We start from the raw sequence: 16,317 nt of genomic DNA, 5'->3' as shown, positions 1-16,317 counted from the left end.
TTTTTTGTTTAAACTCTTCAGTGTTTCTCTGTCTCAGTTTTAGCCTCATACATCAGCAGCTGTGCTGTAGATTAGTGCTATGATGGGTAAACACACAGAGTACAGTACGTGTAAATGTTCTTACAGTGTTTACTTCTTGATGCACGCTGTTGTTTTGTACATAGTTCTTATAATGTTATGTAAAAATTGGAATGTGTGCAGGTTTATATAGCTTCATTATAAATATATTAACCACTCTGCCGCGTGGCTTCCTTATTCTGCTGCACTGAGGAAGCTGCTCAGTGGTGAAATGTCTGCAGACACCTTCAGAGAGAACTAAGACCCGACTGGTTTTGTAATATGTTTCTTCACAGTGTCATTATTAAATGTTATTTTTCTGTCTATCATGTTTTTGGTGCGTTCACTGACTCTCCATGATAACATGACATCACAAAGTCCTGATAAAATCACAATACAAATAGTGACACATCATTTTTAATGAAATATGAACATTAATTCCTTAAAAACAAAGATGTGTAGATTTAATATGCGTACATTATTTTGTTTAATTTCCCAAAAACACAGATATACCATGAAGCACATTGACTAAAGCATCACTATCATATGTTTACAATTGTTTTTTGAGCATAATATAAAAGCAGGAACCAAATTATGAAGCAAAAACTGATCATACTGATCAAAACTGACACGCTGAGTTTCATCATTTCTAACTTCCTGATTCTCTCACTGCTCATTCTTCTTTGCTTTGTTTTTCTTCTTGATCTTCTCCATGAGGTGGACCGTGATGACGGCAGACACCATGATGACCAGACCCACAGAGAACACCACAGTCTTCACCACACAGACGGAGAAGTGACTCACTGCTTCTGCAACAGCAACACAGGTTTTACTTCATCTTCATCTCAAATATTCATCTATTATCTTTTAGTCCTACCAGGTCGTTGGGTGCAGAGCTCCCGAATGTTCTTTGTCATGTCCTGGGTCCAGCTGACCTGGTTGCTATGGTTACAGATGATGAATGCATTTGACAGGTAGTAGACCTGAAGAGAAGCCCCAGACTTTGTGACCTCTGACCTCTCTCCTCCCTCCTGAGAGCAGGTTGTATCGTCACATGTGAAAGTGCTGCTGATGTGAGAGTCCACTGAGCTGCAGGTCACAGTGAGGTTACAGGAGTCTGAGCTGTTGGACACAGAGTCCACTGTCAGACCAACTGGAGACACTGGATCTGATGGAGGACAGGAGAGATTCAGAAACATGGCAGCAGATGTTTTCAGTCAGTGTCTGAGATGCTGAGAAACTCACCTTGAACTGTCACCTTGTATTCAGCCAGAGTTTTATCTACAGTTGTTGTTAATCGTGCTGTATAAACTCCACTGTCTGTGTTTTGTAGGTTCTTCAGTGTCACAGAGTATTTGTTCTCAGACAGCTCAATCCTTCCAGTGTAATTTCCGAGGATGTTTGGTTTTGAATTTGGTAAAAATGATACTAAATTGTTTCTTCCATTGAAACGCCATAAAAAAAACACAAACTCCTCTGGAACATCAGCTTCATTAACATCCAGAAACACATCCTGTCCTGTCTGCACAAACACAGGAGTCACAGCACTGGACCCTGTACAACAACACACACACACACATACAGTTTAGGTCCATGATGAATGTTCATCATATCACAGTATATTAACAGGTAGAGTCTTGATTCATAACAGTGTGTACATTGTGATGTTTAAATTCACTTGTAGTTATTTCTGCTGCGTTCTTTTCTGAGAATCAGGAAGTCGAGCTGTGCTCAGATAAGTTACTGTACAACACTCCCCTGAAATGGTTTAAGTCTGAAAATACTTATTTACTGCATGAGATCAGGTTTTTATCATGGATTTACATACAGTACATGATTTTTCTGTCATTAAGTGAATGTTGTTTTCTCACCTGGCGCCTCAGTGCAGATCAGCAGTGCCACCATCACAAACACAAACATCGTAGAGCTTCAGGCTTTCTTCTGAAATGTCGAATGTTGTGCACTAATGACAGCACAACGGTGTGATTGCCTCAGAAACCAGTGTTTCCTGTCAAAACCAAAAGAGTTTCAGAAGTCCTTGGGCAAGGCACTTTACCTGCATAGCCTCCAGTGTACTCACTGGTGTATGGTGCTCTTTGCTGGGCTGCCTTAAGCAATTTCCCCATTGTGGGACTAATAAAGGTTTCTTTCTTAATTTAATTTAATTAATTTAAAGGCACAATAACTTATGAACACATTTAACTTCAGTTAACCAGACAACAACCCAGAGTACTTACAGTTCAATGAAACCTATATCCTGAGTGTCATCTGTAAATACCAGACTCACTGTGAAGCCATAGTGCCCGCCTCTCACTGGACTCCTTGCTGCGCCCCACTTTCTCCCCCTTCCCTGACACCACCCCCCACCCCCCACCCCTACCACCACCCCCCCACCCCTACCACCACCCCACCACCCAAGATAGGAACTCTTTGTACCAGCCACTTTACCAAAGGAACTCTGTGCACCAGCCACTTTACCCTGTGCATTCTCTTGCACCTTAGTCATGTCATACCAGTCTCATATAAGCTGCTATAACTTAAACTAGTCCTGGACTGTTTACATTATGCCAACTGCACTGTCTTGCACCATTACATCTTTTGCACTCTCATACCAGTCTCATTATGCTGTTATAAGTTAAACCATTCCTGTTTATATTATGCCAACTGCACTGTCTTGCACTATACATCTTTTGCACTCGTACTGCATTGTGCCTTCATTATGTGCCTTGTATTTTGTGTGTGCCTCATTGTAGGTACATTTTTTTACACTTTATATTTATCTTTAGTTTTTAGTTACATGTTATATGTTGCGGAGTGAAGAGTAACGCAATTTCGATTCTCTGTATGTCCAGCACATATAGCAGATTTGACAATAAAGCTGACTTTGACTTTGACTTTTGACATCTGCATGTAATCAGCATTTGCTGGAACGCCACAAGAGGGCGTCCCTGCGCACCCTGCGAGCACACGCAGAGCTTTTCAGGCCCACTGTAGGGGCCAGGATCACTTTTTGGCAGGTGACAAACACAAATGTTTGAGGCCGTTTAAGGTGTTTTAATAGGTGAATCATAATTTTATATATGATAATTAAGGCATCATATTTTGCCATGGTAACAATCAGCATTTTAAAGGGTGTACTGGCCCTTTACAGTGTTTCTGGTGGTAAAATAAAGGGCATTATATTACAGTATGTATGTAAAGAAAGACCAACAACATTTGATCCATATCCACATGAGCAAATCTTATCATCAGATCTTTACAGAGTCTCCACCGTCTTCATTAGCTCACATTATTGGGGGAGTTTCTGGAGGCTGCATGTTGTCAGGTGGTGTCTGTGCTGCAGGAAAAAGTTCCTGTTATTCCTCCACCATATGCAGGCTCTTTGTCAGTGTGTAACAGGTTTGTGGATAATACAGATGTTAGACTGTTGCATGAAATGAACTCACACACAGGCATCACAACAAGATCATTTATATGTAAAATGATTCTATATGTAGCTGTAGTCAGAGTGACTTGATGTTAAAAATAAGAATTCATATATCTGTTAAAAAGCTATTTTTGTTTGTTTTCATTGCACTATAATGTGTTAAAATGAGTCCAAGAGGATCTACCGGTATTTAATTTCCAAACGGAACCAACGTTCATTGTTATGTTGATAGACGGATTGTTATTACCGATGCGCTGAAAATGACATGTGGAAGAAACGGACCGCGTTAAAACTGATATTTGAAGAAGAAGAAGATGAAGAAATGCTGAGGAATTCTTCACTGTGTTTAGTCAAGACTGTTTTAGAAGATTGGTTAACCTCCCCCGGAGCTACGAGGCCATGGAGGTCCGTAAGTTAGAGGAAAATGTGAGACAGGAGTGTATTTGGAGCCAGAGCAGTGAACTGTCTGTGAACTTCTTGTCTCAGCTCAGGAGGCGGCTGCTCCTACGCCCCAGACTCTTGGTTCTCTGAACATCGCCACTTCCTCAAATGTCAGAATGATGTACACACCAGTTCTATGGGCTCATGACGTGTGAGCTGCTCTTCTTGGCAAATTCAAGGTAAATTCCTCTTTTTTCCTCTGATTGAGTTTGGGGACAGTTTGTAAGTTCAGATTCATGGGATGGTAATAAACAATAGATAGATACTTTTATCTATTGATCCTTAAAGGGAAAAACAGAAGTAATAAGAAAAAAGTTCACTGTGTTTGGAGAACCAGAATGGATAGATTTTTTTCTTCAACTTTATCCATCTTGAGAAAACAATTCTAAAATCCTAATTTTTGAGAAATTTTGCGTTTTTTAAAAATTCACTATAAAAAGTCCGTAAAAGTTGCAGCAGATATTGCACTGGATTATTGTTAAAGAATGTCTCCTTTATCACCACAGTGAGTTTCATGAAAAAATACTGTAGGATTTTTTAAGAAATTTTGCGTTTTTTAAAAAAATTCACTATAAAACATCCATAAAGCTGCAGCAGATATTGCACTGGATTATTGTTAAAGAAGGTCTCTAATATATCTCCACAGTGAGTTTCATGAAAAAATACTGTAGAATTATGGAGAAATGGAAGGTTGAATTAGCACTACAATCCAAATTTTTGAGAATTTCTGCTTTTTTAAAAATGTACTATAAAAATTCCATAAAAGCTGCAGCAGATATTTTACTGGATTATTGTTAAAGAAGGTCTCCTATATCACCACAGTGAGTTTCATGAACAAAATAGCACTAAAATCCAAATTTTTGAAAAATTGTGCGTTTTTTAAAAAAAATCACTATAAAAAATCCATAAAAGCTGCAGCAGATATTGCACTGGATTATTGTTAAAGAAGGTCTCTAATATATCTCCACAGTGAGTTTCATGAAAAAATACTGTAGAATTATGGAGAAATGGAAGGTTGAATTAGCACTACAATCCAAATTTTTGAGAATTTCTGCTTTTTTAAAAATGTACTATAAAAAAAAATCCATAAAAGCTGCAGCAGATATTGCACTGGATTATTGTCAAAGAAGGCCTCCTATATCACCACAGTGAGTTTCATGAACAAAATACAGTGAGTTTCATAACAAAAATACTGTAGAATTATGGAGAAATGGAAGGTTGAATTAGCACTACAATCCAAATTTTTGAGAAATTTTGCGTTTTTTAAAAAAATCCATAAAAATTCCATAAAAGCAGCAGCAGATATTGCACTGGATTATTGTCAAAGAAGGTCTCCTATATCACCACAGTGAGTTTCATGAAAAAATACTGCAGAATTATAGAGAAATTGAAGGTTGAATTAGCAGTACAATCTTAATTTTTGAGAAATGTTGCTTTTTTAAATAATTTACTATAAAAAATCCATAAAAGCTGCAGCAGATATTGCAGTGGATTGTGGTTAAAGAAGGTCTCCTCTATCACCACAGTGATTTTCGTGAAATAATACTGTAGAATTATGGATAAATGGAAGGTTGAATTGGCCCTAAAATCCTAATTTTTGAGAAATTGTGCGTTTTTTTAAAATTCACTATAAAACATCCATAAAGCTGCAGCAGATATTGCACTGGATTATTGTTAAAGAAGGTCTCCTATATCACCAGTGATTTTCGTGAAATAAAATACTGTAGAATTATGGAGAAATGGAAAGTTGAATTTGTACTAAAATCTTATTATTTGAGATATTTGGCGTTTTTTATGAATTCACTATAAAAAATCCATAAAAGCTGCAGCAGATATTGCACTGGATTATTGTTAAAGAAGGTCTCCTATATCACCACAGTGAGTTTCATGAAAAAATACTGTAGAATTATGGAGAAATGGAAGGTTTAATTAGCACTAAAATCTTAATTTTGGAGATATTTTGGCGTTTTTTTTTAATTCACTATAAAAAATCCATAAAAGCTGCAGCAGATATTGCAGTGGATTGTGGTTAAAGAAGGTCTCCTCTATCACCACAGTGATTTTCGTGAAATAATACTGTAGAATTATGGAGAAATGGAAGGTTTAATTAGCACTAAAATCTTAATTTTGGAGATATTTTGGCGTTTTTTTTTAATTCACTATAAAAAATCCATAAAAGCTGCAGCAGATATTGCACTGGATTATTGTTAAAGAAGGTCTCTTATGTCACCACAGTGAGTTTCATGATAAAATACTGCAGAATTATAGAGAAATTGAAGGTTGAATTAGCAGTACAATCTTAATTTTTGAGAAATTTTGCTTTTTTAAATAATTTACTATAAAAAATCCATAAAAGCTGTAGCAGATATTGCACTGGATTATTGTTAAAGAAGGTCTCCTATATCACCACAGTGAGTTTCATGAAAAATACTGTAGAATTATGGAGAAATGGAAGGTTGAATTAGCACTAAAATCCAAATTTTTGAGAAATTGTGCGTTTTTTTTAAATTCACTATAAAAAATCCATAAAAGCTGCAGCAGATATTGCACTGGATTATCGTTAAAGAAGGTCTCCTATATCACCACAGTGAGTTTCATGAAAAAATACTGTAGAATTATGGAGAAATGGAAGGTTGAATTAGCATTACAATCCAAATTTTTGAGAAATTTTGCGTTTTTTAAAAAAATTCACTATAAAACATCCATAAAGCTGCAGCAGATATTGCACTGGATTATTGTTAAAGAAGGTCCCCTATATCACCACAGTGAGTTTCATGAAAAAATACTGCAGAATTATAGAGAAATTGAAGGTTGAATTAGCAGTACAATCTTAATTTTTGAGAAATTTTGCTTTTTTAAATAATTTACTATAAAAAATCCATAAAAGCTGCAGCAGATATTGCAGTGGATTGTGGTTAAAGAAGGTCTCCTCTATCACCACAGTGATTTTCGTGAAATAATACTGTAGAATTATGGATAAATGGAAGGCTGAATTGGCCCTAAAATCCTAATTTTTGAGAAATTGTGCGTTTTTTTAAAATTCACTATAAAACATCCATAAAGCTGCAGCAGATATTGCACTGGATTATTGTTAAAGAAGGTCTCCTATATCACCAGTGATTTTCGTGAAATAAAATACTGTAGAATTATGGAGAAATGGAAAGTTGAATTTGTACTAAAATCTTATTATTTGAGATATTTGGCGTTTTTTATGAATTCACTATAAAAAATCCATAAAAGCTGCAGCAGATATTGCACTGGATTATTGTTAAAGAAGGTCTCCTATATCACCACAGTGAGTTTCATGAAAAAATACTGTAGAATTATGGAGAAATGGAAGGTTTAATTAGCACTAAAATCTTAATTTTGGAGATATTTTGGCGTTTTTTTTTTAATTCACTATAAAAAATCCATAAAAGCTGCAGCAGATATTGCAGTGGATTGTGGTTAAAGAAGGTCTCCTCTATCACCACAGTGATTTTCGTGAAATAATACTGTAGAATTATGGATAAATGGAAGGTTGAATTGGCCCTAAAATCCTAATTTTTGAGAAATTGTGCGTTTTTTTAAAAATCACTGTAAAAAAAATCCATAAAAGCTGCAGCAGATATTGCACTGGATTATTGTTAAAGAAGGTCTCTTATGTCACCACAGTGAGTTTCATGATAAAATACTGCAGAATTATAGAGAAATTGAAGGTTGAATTAGCAGTACAATCTTAATTTTTGAGAAATTTTACTTTTTTAAATAATGTACTATAAAAAATCCATAAAAGCTGTAGCAGATATTGCACTGGATTATTGTTAAAGAAGGTCTCCTATATCACCACAGTGAGTTTCATGAAAAAATACTGTAGAATTATGGAGAAATGGAAGGTTGAATTAGCACTAAAATCCAAATTTTTGAGAAATTGTGCGTTTTTTTTAAATTCACTATAAAAAATACATAAAAGCTGCAGCAGATATTGCACTGGATTATCGTTAAAGAAGGTCTCCTATATCACCACAGTGAGTTTCATGAAAAAATACTGTAGAATTATGGAGAAATGGAAGGTTGAATTAGCATTACAATCCAAATTTTTGAGAAATTTTGCGTTTTTTAAAAAAGTTCACTATAAAACATCCATAAAGCTGCAGCAGATATTGCACTGGATTATTGTTAAAGAAGGTCTCCTATATCACCACAGTGATTTTCATAAAAAAATACTGTAGAATTATGGAGAAATGGAAGGTTGAATTAGCACTAAAATCTGAATTTCTGAGATATTTGGTGGTTTTTTTTTTAAAATGTACTATAAAAAATCCATAAAAGCAGCAGCAGATATTGCACTGGATTATTATCAAAGAAGGTCTCCTATATCACCACAGTGATTTTCATAAAAAAATACTGTAGAATTATGGAGAAATGGAAGGTTGAATTAGCACTAAAATCTGAATTTCTGAGATATTTGGTGGTTTTTTTTTTAAAATGTACTATAAAAAATCCATAAAAGCAGCAGCAGATATTGCACTGGATTATTATCAAAGAAGGTCTCCTATATCACCACAGTGAGTTTCATGAAAAAATACTGTAGAATTATGGAGAAATGGAAGGTTGAATTAGCACTAAAATCTTAATTTTGGAGATATTTTGGCGTTTTTTTTTTAATTCACTATAAAAAATCCATAAAAGCTGCAGCAGATATTGCAGTGGATTGTGGTTAAAGAAGGTCTTCTCTATCACCACAGTGATTTTCGTGAAATAATACTGTAGAATTATGGATAAATGGAAGGTTGAATTGGCCCTAAAATCCTAATTTTTGAGAAATTGTGCGCTTTTTTAAAATTCACTATAAAACATCCATAAAGCTGCAGCAGATATTGCACTGGATTATTGTTAAAGAAGGTCCCCTATATCACCAGTGATTTTTCGTGAAAAAAAAATACTGTAGAATTATGGAGAAATGGAAGGTTTAATTAGCACTAAAATCTTAATTTTGGAGATATTTTGGCGTTTTTTTTTAATTCACTATAAAAAATTCATAAAAGCTGCAGCAGATATTGCAGTGGATTGTGGTTAAAGAAGGTCTCCTCTATCACCACAGTGATTTTCGTGAAATAATACTGTAGAATTATGGATAAATGGAAGGTTGAATTGGCCCTAAAATCCTAATTTTTGAGAAATTGTGCGTTTTTTTAAAATTCACTATAAAAAATCCATAAAAGCAGCAGCAGATATTGCACTGGATTATTGTCAAAGAAGGTCTCCTATATCACCACAGTGAGTTTCATGAAAAAATACTGCAGAATTATAGAGAAATTGAAGGTTGAATTAGCAGTACAATCTTAATTTTTGAGAAATTTTGCTTTTTTAAATAATTTACTATAAAAAATCCATAAAAGCTGTAGCAGATATTTCAATGGATTATTGTCAAACAAGGTCTCATATATCAGCACAGTGAGTTTCATGAAAACAATACTGTAGAATTATGGATAGGTTTTTAGGTAATTATGGATAATTATGGACGGTTGAATTACTACTAAAATCTTATTATTTGAGATATTTGGTGTTTTTTATGAAGTCACTTTACAAAATCCATAAAAGCTGCAGCAGATATTGCACTGGATTATTGTTAAAGAAGGTTGGATGAATGGAAGGTTGAATTAGTACTAAATTTTTTTTTGAGAAATTTTACATTCATTGTGTGCATGCCCAGTGTCTTCTTCTCTGTTTTTGGAGTGCTTCTGTGTTAGCATTACAGTGTCACTCACAGTCCTGGTATATGCACTGCAGCATTTTCAGAGGTTTGTGCAGAATCGTGGGGACACGCGCTTTAGTCTTTGGTTACTGGAAGGAGCACCTTTATAGCTGGGGAAAACTGTTCATAACCAACAATTATAACTGGCAAAGAGTTTAGTGTTATATTTACATTTTAGGTTGTAATAGAATCAATTTCATTTCCAGGAGAACCTTGAGAGACCTGTGGGTTCTACTATGATGTCCTTCAGTACCTTGAAGAAGAGGGCTTCCTCAGCTTTGGAATCTTCTGTTGCCACTTTGTGTCCCTGCCACGCCTACAAGATGGCCTCCACGCCTTCCGTAGTGGTTGGGACAATCACAGAAGGCCACGTGACTCCAAACCAGCTGTGCATTGTGTACGTCACCCAAGTCCAGATAATACAGGTACATGCAGTGATGTGTTGTTAACCATTTAACCCTCAGGCATCACTCTAAATTACTACCCTTTGTGTCATTTGTGGACAAAAACGTCCACTTCCAAAAAACTGCTATAAAAAATTAACAGATTAATATTTTTTCTTACTTTTTTAGTGGTGAACAGTAGAAAATGTCAAATTTAACTATTTTTTTAAAAAATGAAACCCTTACATCAAGAAATGCATGGTTATATGTTGTTATAGTTGGAAGTGGAAAATACCATTTTAAACTGCTGCTACACAAAAGTAATAATGCATCAAACTCAAAATTTTGGCTAATCTTTGACATATCCATGACAGATATAAATATAATGCCTCAGCCACCTAACTTTTGTTTTGTGGAAAATAACTCACTTTTTGTGTTTTGTTCATAAAAAAATACTGTGACATAAATTAATGTAACTGGCATTCAAAGGGTTAAATTCCTCAAAATGATTTAATGTTTGGTATTTTTGAGCAGGGCTGAAGTTGTTTAACACATTTATGCAGAAGAAAGCAGAAAAAAATATTAATCTGTTAAGTTTTTATAGCAGTTTTTTGGACATTTTTGTCCACGAATGATACAAAAGGGTAGTAAATTTGTTTCACCATGTTCTGGTGATGTATTTGAAAAATTTAAATTGGAATTCTAAAATGTGTCTAGAGAAAGTCTTTGTTACACAAAATTGTGCCATATGCACCAACACAGATAAAATGGTGGCCAGGTAAAGAGGCAAAAATTACCCAAATGGACAAAAAAGTCCCCAATGACGCCCGAGGGTTAAATTAGGAGAAGCCTTTTTTAAAATGTCTGCCTGTGATACATATGGTTTATCTGTTGAATTTGAATTTTTCCTTCTTTCTGTAGCAAAACTTAGCAGGCGGACAATGGACTTCCACATGAGGACCACTCCATCATTGTTGTCCTAGACACAGTGTGTCTTCTGACTGATGGACAAATGAGCACTTGAAGAGATGCAGTTAGCCCAAAAGCTGCATCCGAGTCTTTGGCTGTGACACAAAGACACATTGCTGCTGTTCAGGTATGTGAGTATATGTTTTATGTATAAATAAAATGAGTTAATAATCAGAATACCTTTTTTGGGGAGGAGAAGAGGAGGGAAGAAGACGACACCAGTGTGAGAACTGAAGCAAGAGCATTTATTTTCAAACAGAAAATGTCTTGTCACTGTTTTCTAATACTTTAACTAAACATTTTAAACTTATACTATACTGTACATGTGTCAAAACATGCATATTTGAGCAGGTGTGTAAAATTGGCAGAGGAAATGTCCAAGTAATAGTAATTCTGGTTTACACTTTTAAAGCACTGTATTACAAGGCGCTTCTGACAACTAATCTAACATGTTTTAACATCAAATGTTATGCTCACACGAAACCGAATCCTGTGTGGCAGGTAGAGACAGAAGCCAGGCTGTCACTCTGGAATGATGGGTAATCGCTGAAGCAGGTCGAAGCCATGATGCGTCTTCCTGCGACGACCTCAACAGAGACCTGCTGTTGATACCTCCGAACCAGTCCAGAAGATTCTGCAGTTCAGCTGGTGTTGCTACACAACAGATTAAACAGGTTTAAAAGCAAATAGCCTTAAAAATCAAATCAAAGTTTATATGTACATTAGCCCAGATGTTACCTCTAGTGATAAACTGCCAGAGACAGCCTGACATGCAACATTTGAGGCCAGCTGATCAGTCATCATCATCATCATCTTCATCTTCTACCAGTAACAGTCATTTCAGGGAAGGGGGGGCCCAGTCATAGACCAAATCCAGGATGTGCACCTTATCAGTTTCTGAGGCTACAAATTAGGATACAAAAGGCAATTGCTCAGTCCATGTTACTGTAAAATTAAAAACAATATATTTTGTACAAAAAATATATTGTGGGTCCACATATGCTCAGCGTCCTTAGATTAGCTACAGAAATAACAGTATCACTAATAAAATTGTCATTAACTTCAGTGAAATGACTGTTACTGTAGGATCCATCACGAACATCCAAATGTGGGAGAGGACTAAGAGGAAAAACAGACATACATACCTTCAAGAGGGACTGTTGATGTTCCAGGACCACGAAGAACATGGACACCAGAAGGCTACTGCTGTTTGCTGTTGAAAGCATTAAATGTTAATGTATGTGAACTGCTGTCAGACTACACTGTCACAGTGAACTGTCCTCCCAGTGATTAATGTCTATAAAAACTTAAGCCATCATTGTTTTACAGTAATTACCTGTACTGTTGTGGCCTGCCATAATCTAATTTACCTAAACATACATTACACAGACACAGAACATGCATGGTGGCATAGTGAGCTTTAAAGATAAATGAGTGCTATGCTACTTTATTGTAGGTTTGGGATTGTTTACATCATCCCACATAACTGCACTATGATATTTATCCACTTCCTAACATCCCTCCACCAATGATAAACTTGAACAGCTCCTACCTTCAGGAACAGTTCCACAAGTTCAGGAGGGGCCCGGCGCTGCTGCTTGATCTTCCTCACTGCTGGTATTTCCAGATGTCACTTCATTTGCTGCACAATAAAAAAACACTTTAAGAGCTGCACCTGGACTCGGCGTGTTTGACACAAGAAAAGGAAATCATACCTTTCCCCACACATACCTGCATGTTCCTCGACAGAGTTCATCTCCACACAAACAGGACATGATGCGTTGCTGCTGTTGAGAAATAAACGTTACAAACTGGATTTATTTTCTGTTTTATTAAGCATTTAAAAAGTTATTGCTTACACAAAAACTCAGATCAGTTTACACCTGGCATTAGATTGTTTCAACATGTGACTTAGGAGGACCACGTGTGATCCTCTTCAAGCAAATATGCTTTTTATCACTTCTGTTTGCAAAGACCAAGAGTGTTGATGATTTTTAACATAAAAGAAGGAACGTTCACACATATTAATGCCAGTTGTAAACAGCCAAAAGCATTAATTACTTACTTTTCTGTGCGGGTCATTGTCACTGTCGACATCAGTGACCACATGAGAGTTGATGTGATCCTTAAGAAGCTGCAGGGGAACAGCTACTCCGCACGTCTGGCACATGGCTTTTGCCATGCTAGTGAATTCTTCACCAGGTAGCTTTCAGGGACTTGTGCCTGTGTATCCAGCTACCCCATCCACCTGTAGAAATCACAGGTCAAATATTAAACCGCAGCTTATGTGTTAATGAGATGTTAAAGGTCGGGTAGGAGATTTCATTCTGATGCACTTTTTGTTAAATTAGTGTAACTTCTCTAGTGTAACAATCCGATAGCAACCGATTAGTTCGGCAGTTTCTCAGTAAAACGAAGAATATGAATCATTTGTGGAAGCTATAAAACACTAAAAACATCAGCCAATCCTCCGGGTGGACCCTGCACAGGATTGGCTGGTTGTCACTCTCTTCTGGCCGACTCACTGAGTTTTCAAAATCTCCTACCCTACCTTTAATCTGACAAACTACATGTATACATGTTATTTGACATTAGTAGAAGCAGAAAAAGTCGAAGACACCTACATGATTCTTCACAACAAAAAGGTTTTTTGACTCAACTTTTACCAAATACAATTAGGTAAAGATGACTAACACTGCACACAATATTTAATAACTTTAATTCAACAGAGATCGTTTGACAGAAAGCTTTAAAAAAAGTAAAACTAAGTTTCATGTAAGTAGTTAGACTAGAGGTACAGTATTGTGTTCTGTCAACTGGTATACACATAAAAAACCTTTATTGGCCTACCTGCTGATTTATACAGTGGCCACCCACCAGTGACAGTTTGTAGTTTTGGATATAGAATTTTGAGGGCATCACATAACTATAAGTAAAAAGTATAGCATTTAAAGGTAGGGTAGGAGATTTCCTTCTGATGCACTTTTTGTTAAATTGGTGTAACTTCTCTTTACAATCCAACAGCAACCGATTAGTTCGGCAGTTTCGCATTAAACCGAAGAATATGAATCATCTGTGGAAGAAACACTGAAAACATCAGCCAATCCTCCGGGTGGACCCTGCGCGGAGTAGGGTCTGAACCGTTCGGTACACATGTGTCGGTTCGGGGCGAGTGTTCTGTTCGGTTCTGGACATGCCCATCAAGTAATACAGAGAGGCGTTTTTACCACAGCATGGAGATGAGTGTTGGCAACTTGGCGTCTCTCTCGCTACATTTCGCAGCTTTCCAAACTTTTTTTTAATCAAAAGCAACTAGTGACTCTCTGTAGCTTCACGCAGCAGGTTCAGCTGCAGGCAGAGCAGAGAGACCCACAGCACTCTGCGTCCAGCTGTGCGCAAAGCTGCCGAAGGTCCCGTCAATGCTTAGAGAGCGGGATGTAAATAATATATTCCAATGGCAAAAATAAAAACCGTTAGCACCGTTAGCTTAGCCTAGTGTAGTCATAGAGTTCAGGCCATCCAACTAGCATGTCATTCTCTGTCCGACGGTGGGAGTATGTGCGCACATGTGTCTCTCTGTGTGTCTGTGCATGTGTCTGTGTGTGTACATGCATCGCGCCTCTGACAGCAGCAGTGAATTGTAAACGCACAACCATGCAGAGAGAAATGACATGCTGCCGTGCAAAGAGGATAATTAACATGAGATGTTTAGTTTGTTTAATAAAAGAACAAGGTGTAGACCTGTTCTATAGGAAAGGTTCTTAAATGGCTTCTGTTATGATCTGGTGCTATATAGAAATTAAAAAGAAATAAAATTGACTTGACCTGATATAATGATGTGGAAACACTGAACTGATTCTTTAATATGGTAAATATTGGATAATTAGGATGTATTTTGCGCTCATCTATGGTTTTTTCAGAGTGTTAAAAGTAGAAAAATCCTCAACAATGTGAACCGAACTGAAAACCGTGAGCTCAGAACCGCGATATGAACTGAACCGTGGATTTAGTGAACTGTTCCACCCCTAGCGCAGTGGTTGTCACTCTCTTCCTGCTCTGCGCACCAGAGAGGTACGTGCATGATGGCCAAAGTCACAGACCGCAGCTCGTCTTCAGGTGATGCGCGTCCATGTGATTGGGAGGCGTGGCTTCGGGGTGAGCTCTGAGAGAAAGGGGCGTGTGTTTACTTTGAAATCTGGCTGACTCTCACTGAGTTTTCAGAATCTCCTACCCTACCTTTAAAATCCTACACAAATGTTGTTTTGTCCATTTTTCTAGCTAGACAGCATATTCAGGTTTAAACCAGACATGTTGAGATGTGTTAACAGGTATTGAACATCTGGATTATGAGTTTTCTTAGTCAGGGTATCTAACTGAACATTACCTCTTTGTGTATTGTGCTGATGAGCAGTCCTTTGACCCGGCCATGCCTGCATGTGGATCCGTTTCTCAGGCTCACTTGGAGTTTTGTCACACTTTGGCTCCAAGTAGAAAGACACTTCAAGTTTCTCAGCAGGAATAAGAGTTGTTGCAGGAAAGCGTCTCTTTCTAATGCCTGGAAAGGATCAATAAAATCATATTTTTTTTAATCAATCAACAGAATTAATCCTATAGTGAAACTAAGTTTTAAATATTTGATTCAATGGTCATGAAATGTGAATTCTTCCTTACAGGGTGAACGCACTGTGTGGCCTTCATTTAAACAAGCACACATGTTCACCTGCTCGTTCTGCAGTGGTGGTCAGTCTCAGCTGTACTCATTATATCCTTTAACACTTTGACCAGTAGTACGGACAGAATGAACGACTTAAAAAGCGCCCACATAAAATGAACTGGAGTTTATGACACTCCGTGTCCTGATCTGTGGCTTCATCACTAGTAGCACTGCCTCATGTTCCGTTGTCAGCGTCAGCGACACACAAAATACCGTCGTTATGCTCACAGACTTGTAACGACTGCTGCTGTTAACACTTCTCCGTTTGATTCTCTGTGCGCCAGGTATCGCCTGTGACTTAATCTTAAAAATTAACTAAATAATAGAAGGGAAAAGTCACTTACCGAAGTGCTGGCGTTTATGTTAGCCGCCATAGCGCCAATGGTTTCCGGTATTGTCACGTGACCAATGAAACGTAACTCGATTGGCTGGACGCTCCCTTGTGACCAAGTGTTACCCGGATGTTGCTTCTGCATTTTAGACTGTGAATTTTGGACAATCTAATTTTTTAAACTTTATTTTTTTATTCTGAATTTATAAACACTGACAAATAAAAAGTCAAAATGGTAAAAGGTAGCAAAAGGTAGAA

The 16,317-nt window shown here is 36.9% G+C and overlaps 1 protein-coding gene and 2 long non-coding RNA genes across 4 annotated transcripts; 1 reads left to right on the top strand and 2 right to left on the bottom strand.

The window, feature by feature from the left end:
- Window positions 1-534: 534 nt before the first annotated feature.
- Window positions 535-2,012, bottom strand: LOC114449284 (uncharacterized). 2 transcript variants are annotated; one of them, XM_028426798.1, is made up of 4 exons: window positions 1,929-2,012; window positions 1,303-1,611; window positions 935-1,225; window positions 535-866 (listed from the first exon to the last, which is right to left on the bottom strand). In XM_028426798.1, the coding sequence occupies exons 1-4, from the start codon at window positions 1,975-1,977 to the stop codon at window positions 724-726; spliced, it is 792 nt and encodes a 263-aa protein (XP_028282599.1). In that variant the 5' UTR covers window positions 1,978-2,012; the 3' UTR covers window positions 535-723. The 2 variants fall into 2 exon arrangements, with proteins under 2 accessions (XP_028282599.1, XP_028282600.1); XM_028426799.1 differs by having other exon boundaries at window positions 535-863.
- Window positions 2,013-3,743: 1,731 nt separating this feature from the next.
- On the top strand, window positions 3,744-12,330 carry LOC114449286 (uncharacterized). Its single transcript, XR_003671973.1, has 5 exons — window positions 3,744-3,889; window positions 3,971-4,104; window positions 9,869-10,087; window positions 10,967-11,141; window positions 11,516-12,330. It is a non-coding gene; the product is annotated as an uncharacterized LOC114449286 (long non-coding RNA).
- Window positions 11,530-16,116, bottom strand: LOC114449287 (uncharacterized). The gene is made up of 7 exons (XR_003671974.1): window positions 16,073-16,116; window positions 15,399-15,569; window positions 13,080-13,262; window positions 12,567-12,801; window positions 12,160-12,227; window positions 11,753-11,917; window positions 11,530-11,668 (listed from the first exon to the last, which is right to left on the bottom strand). It is a non-coding gene; the product is annotated as an uncharacterized LOC114449287 (long non-coding RNA).
- Window positions 16,117-16,317: the final 201 nt, after the last annotated feature.

This window comes from Parambassis ranga, chromosome 17 (genome assembly GCF_900634625.1).
Source record: "Parambassis ranga chromosome 17, fParRan2.1, whole genome shotgun sequence".
NCBI classification, from domain to species: Eukaryota; Metazoa; Chordata; class Actinopteri; family Ambassidae; genus Parambassis; species Parambassis ranga.
Note: the sequence above shows the minus strand (reverse complement) of the source record. Positions and strands in the feature narration are given on the sequence as shown.